Source organism: Nuphar pumila, chromosome 6 (assembly GCF_984573655.1).
Source record: "Nuphar pumila chromosome 6, dmNupPumi1.hap1.1, whole genome shotgun sequence".
Taxonomy (NCBI): Eukaryota; Viridiplantae; Streptophyta; class Magnoliopsida; order Nymphaeales; family Nymphaeaceae; genus Nuphar; species Nuphar pumila.
Genome location: NC_143254.1, coordinates 8,051,053 through 8,056,284, shown reverse-complemented (window position 1 = coordinate 8,056,284; position 5,232 = coordinate 8,051,053). Strand labels below are relative to the sequence as shown.

Here is a 5,232-nt window from a genome sequence, read left to right as displayed (position 1 = left end):
ATCACCCGGTTTATTTTGTACCGTTGGCAACCCTTCTCTCTCTCCATAAAACTTGGTGGCCGTCCGATAAACTTTGATCTGTCTCTTAGATGGACGGACTGGATTGAGACTGATAACGAATTCAAACTCCATTTATTTTGTACCGTTGGAAGCAAAGAACTCTCTCTCTCTCTCTCTCTCTCTCTCTCTCTCTCTCAAACGTGTTCAATCTATGGCATCCCAACCAGAAGAAAACCTGAGTGAAGATCTTCATGGTGGTGAACCTTCGCCTCACAGCCCTTCATCAACCCTCCCCATGGCAACCCACCAAGGTAAAACAAGAAATCTCTCAACACCAATCTCCTATTTTCCTTTTTGTCCCCTTCCCTTCGTGGTTTTGTTTCTCATATTTGCTTTTATTTTTCTTTCTGGGTAATCTCTCCTACATGAGTTTTCTTGTTTTCAGATTCTTCCACGGATGCCCTAATTGATGGAAGCAAACCCCATCTATCAACGGCGCTTCACGCTCTTGATGAAAAACTCCAGGCATGTCTCCTCCTTTACCCTAGTTCTTGGTTTTTCGTGTCGAGTTCTGCCTTTCTGGTATCTCTGAAAGAGATAAAAAGAAAATATGTTTATCAAAAGCGGTGATTTGCTTCAGATCTTGAAGAAGGAACACACCCTATTTTCTAAAGAAGCAAAGGAAATCATCCAAGGATTGTTCCCCATAACCGAGATTTCTTTGGCGATTCAGGATTTGGGTACACTAATTCTTCCTTTCATTCATTATAATTTTTCCTTTCATTTATTATAAATTTTCCTTTCATTTATTCCTATACGTGGTTCTTTCAAGGAAAAAGTAAACGGGACTAGTTCTTTGATTTGATTCTGTTGGGGTCTTGTTTCTTATTTTAGGAACCAAATACGAAACTGTAAAGAAGAAATATCTGGAAGAAAGCAAAATAAGGAAAAGTCTCTACAATGAAGTGATTGAACTTAAGGGGAATATCAGGGTCTTTTGTAGGTGTAGACCTCTTAGCCCGGAGGAGATTGGGAGCGGCATCACTTCTGTTGTTGAGTGTGATTCATCCCAAGATACAGAGCTAGATATAATTTCTCCCTCCGATTCATCGAGGAAAAAATTCAAATTTGACCATGTTTTCGGTCCCATCGATAGCCAAGGTATCATTTGTTAATAAAGGTTTCATTGTATCTTTCACCTTCTATGTTGCTGTTATTGGTACATTTAAAACGGTATCGCTTTCAGAATCTGTATTTGAACAGACAGCGCCAGTTGTTGTATCAGTATTAGATGGATACAACGTGTGCATATTTGCATATGGACAAACTGGCACGGGAAAGACTTTCACAATGGAAGGCATTCCTGAGAACAGAGGAGTGAACTACAGGACGTTGGAGAAACTGTTCAGTATAGCGAAGGAAAGGAGTCAAACTGAGAAATATAGGTTGTTCGTGAGCATGTTGGAGGTTTATAATGAAAAAATCAGGGACCTTCTTGATTCTGAAAGTTCACAACCAACAAAGAAGTAAGCAAAGGATTTCCCACTAAAAAGAGAACCTTATTTGAGCTCTTTTTAACAAGTCTCATTGCTTTTGTAAATTTGGTCTCATTAGAAGTTTTTTCTTGTGAAACACCAAACAGGCTGGAGATAAAGCAAGTTGGTGAGGGGGTGCACGAGGTGCCAGGTCTAATTGAAATTCCGGTTTCTGATACAAAAGAGGTCTGGGATATACTACAAGCTGGAGGTCGAGCCAGAGCTGTTGGTTCCACAAGCGCAAATGAGCTTAGTAGCCGGTCTCATTGGTAATCATTGTCATTATCATCTTCATCATCATGGTCACGGTGGTACCTTTTCTTTTTCACTAACAGAGCAATATGTAAAGATTTTGTTTTCCTGCTGCAATGCTGCCTCAGTTCTTGCACATCAGAACTGAACTCAGATCAGGTGATGTGCCAAATTACTGACTATCGGCCATTTAGCATGACAACTATCCATCGTCGCAATCTACAGCAACCAGCCTGACAATTGATGATGATGTCACATTAGAGCGGGCTCTAATGTTTGCTAGATGGTGGATGACCACGTTGGAAGTGATGGATGGTGAAGATGCCAAAAAAACTATCAGTGATTTGACATATCACCTGATTAGCTGATCATCATCAGAACTATATTGAGCAAGCACCATTTTTGTAGTGCTAATCTCTACATGGTAATTCTATGCAGTTTGGTCCGTGTAACCGTGAAAGGGGAGAGCCCGATTAATGGGCATACTACTAGAAGTTATCTCTGGCTGGTAGATTTAGCAGGCAGTGAGCGTGTGGGGAAGATTGAAGTCCAAGGAGAACGTCTGAAGGAGTCTCAGTCCATCAACAAGTCCCTTTCTGCTCTTGGAGATGTCATCTCTGCCCTTGCTACCAAGTCAACACATGTGCCATATCGGTAACTTATTTAAACCATAAAAGATATAGATGTAATTATTTCTTTATTTCTCTATTCAAAGGAGATGCTAACTGTATTGTTTCTGCTATCAAAAACTGAAAATAGAAACTCCAAGCTGACCCATCTGCTGCAAAGCTCACTAGGTAAATAGTTTATTCTATTCTGTCAATTGAACAGTTCCAGTGTCTAGTTTTTTCGTTGTATAATCAACTCATAAAAGTTCGCACACTTCTGCTGATTAAGCAACTACTTGTCTACAACAGGCATTGATACTATTTGAAATTGAAAAGAAATTCCTGAGCAGTTGATGCTATGGATGAATTGATTGTGTGTAGGTGGAGACTGCAAGACTTTGATGTTTGTCCAGATCAGTCCAAGTGCTGCAGATTTTGGAGAGACTGTCTGTTCTCTTAATTTTGCTAGCAGAGTTCGTGGAATAGAGCATGGGCCTGCCCGGAAACACTGGGACCCGAATGAACTTTTTAAGTACAAACAAATGGTAACCTTTGGAGAACTGGCATTGACTATGCTACCATCATTTTTGTGAATCTGTAGGAATATTGGTATTGCTGATAATAAATAATGATGTTTAGGGAACTTTCAAAAAGGCACCTAGCTTTTCAGAATTTTCAAAACATAAGGATTTTTTTCGGGTTGATTGATCAGATCCAGAATTTTCTTTCACCCTGCCATTGAAATCCAACTTCGTATCCTTTTTACACTTAAAGACTCTCTCTCTCTAAGATTTACCCTCATACTAGTGTTGTGAGGGTAAAATGTAAATTTGTCACTCTAGTTTGATAAGTGATAGTCCTAACAGGTCTTGATTAATGGACAAATCTTTAGGTGCGTTTTTAATAATTTGAAAAACTTGGGTGTAGTTTTTTATCATTGGAAATTTGCAATACTTAAGTGCTTTCTTAAAAATTTTCTTAGTGATAATTTGCTTTGTAATAGGTTGATAAGCTCAAACAAGATGAGAAGGAATCACGGAAAATGCAGGAGAGTTTGGAGGCACTGCAACTGAAGTTCAGATCAAGAGAACAAATGTGCAGGAACCTCCAAGAAAAGGTAAACGCATCTATTCAGATTAGGATGGCAAAGCCAAAGCCCTTTTTATTTTGCCTTATAAATTGTCCATCACCTGCAAGTGTGTTCTCTACACAGGTAAAACATCTCGAATCCCAACTTGCAGAAGAGAGGAAAACTAGGATCCAGCAGGACAACAAAGTTGCTGCTGCCACTGCTGCAAAAGATCAAAAGAAGCTGCTGGAGAGACCACCATTATTCCCTTCCAAGATGAGGGCACCTCTAAGCAAAGTCATCACCAACACCTTATATCATTCATCCCAGTTGAGATGTGAAAGAAATTTTGCATCCCTTGCTTCAGACAACAAAGAAAATTCGTCAACAGTTGCTGCCGCAACCACACCCTTGACAAAATTGCCCATGATAGCCAAAAGGGTGTCGATATCGTCTCTAGATCCAGTGATGCGGCTCCCGAAAGTTGCACAACCAAGACGGAGAGTTTCTATTGCCTTAATGGAGCATGAATCCCGCAGATTCTCAGTGCAACCTAAAACAACCAACAATATTAGCTTCATTCAGAAGAAGGGAACAAGTACTAGGCTGTCTTTCATAAAGAATCCCAGACGGGACTCAAGATTGTTCTCGCCTTTGGCCCCAGCAACAGGTGCATCAGTTGCCACTCCTGATGGTAAGAACATCAACAAGATTGTTAGTTTTAATTCTCCTGTTCATGCATCATGGGCACCAGCATTACCAACTGTGTCTTCTCCACGATGCCTACGGCTATTGGCAAGTCCACTCAATTTGAGAGGATTGAAAAATGCACAGACATTGAACAGATTCTACTCGAGTGTCCATAAGAAGATTGCTTCGGGCCTCAGCACACCAATGCGCCAGAACTCTGGCTGTTCAGATGCTTTCGCAAGCCAAATTCAACAGACCAAAACAGTGGGGAGTCTGGGTTCAGCTCGACGAGTTTTATGTAATAATAGAAGAAGGGTCAGCATTCAACTCATGTGACAATTTTAGTGCAAAACATTTCAGTATATACTTGTATTTGTCTGACGTGCTGATTTTGAGTTTTGATAATTTAAGACATGCAGTCTGCTGCTCAGCTCGACGAGTTTTATGTAATAATAGAAGAAGGACCAGCATTCAACTCATGTGACAATTTTAGTGCAAAACATTTCAGTATATACTTGTATTTGTCTGATGTGCTGATTTTGAGTTTTGATAATTTAAGACATGCAGTCTGCTGCTGCAAAGTATTCAATTCTCCTCATGGGTTTGCATTTTTTTTTGTAATACCCGGACCTCTTGAGTTTGGGTTAGTAGGTATTACTTTTGAGAGAGAAGAATACAAAGTAATCACCTTCTTAGTATCATAAGTTCAATAAAATAAGAACATAAAATAAAGTTGTCTTCATTTAGCTGCCTAATGACATCGGTTGGAATAGTGACAGCTCCTAACTATCTCTGATCAATTAGTTGAAACCTACAGTTGTAATTATAAAAATGAGAGTGAGTCTACAACTCATTAAACAATATTTATAAACAACGTAAGACTTTAACTTATAACTGTGGTGAGCTCTAAGCTCCTAGTTTTAGTTTAGTTTTTTCATACCATAACACATATGTTTGTTTCTTTTAGATCCCCTCATTTAATCATCTCAAAACTTATAAGGTAGCATCCTCTTGATGCTAACTAATGTACTAAATTAGTTATACCGATAATAGTCCACTTTGAACATAGCAACCTTAT

At 39.3% G+C, this 5,232-nt stretch overlaps 1 protein-coding gene across 1 annotated transcript; it reads left to right on the top strand.

The window, feature by feature from the left end:
* The first annotated feature begins 211 nt into the window (after nucleotides 1-211).
* Nucleotides 212-4,600, top strand: LOC149833819 (kinesin-like protein KIN-14S). Its single transcript, XM_090009222.1, has 11 exons — nucleotides 212-311; nucleotides 446-525; nucleotides 641-740; nucleotides 895-1,161; nucleotides 1,247-1,526; nucleotides 1,643-1,804; nucleotides 2,226-2,441; nucleotides 2,547-2,584; nucleotides 2,777-2,940; nucleotides 3,399-3,512; nucleotides 3,609-4,600. The coding sequence occupies exons 1-11, from the start codon at nucleotides 212-214 to the stop codon at nucleotides 4,488-4,490; spliced, it is 2,403 nt and encodes an 800-aa protein (XP_089865348.1). The 3' UTR covers nucleotides 4,491-4,600.
* Nucleotides 4,601-5,232: the final 632 nt, after the last annotated feature.

Bases quoted from the DNA above. Each gene is read 5' to 3' on its own strand.
- LOC149833819 (XM_090009222.1), top strand. From the start codon at position 212: ATGGCATCCCAACCAGAAGAAAACCTGAGTGAAGATCTTCATGGTGGT. The intron at 1,805-2,225 runs GTAATCATTGTC...AATTCTATGCAG, and splicing joins CTTAGTAGCCGGTCTCATTG to TTTGGTCCGTGTAACCGTGA. The intron at 2,442-2,546 runs GTAACTTATTTA...AACTGAAAATAG, and splicing joins TCAACACATGTGCCATATCG to AAACTCCAAGCTGACCCATC.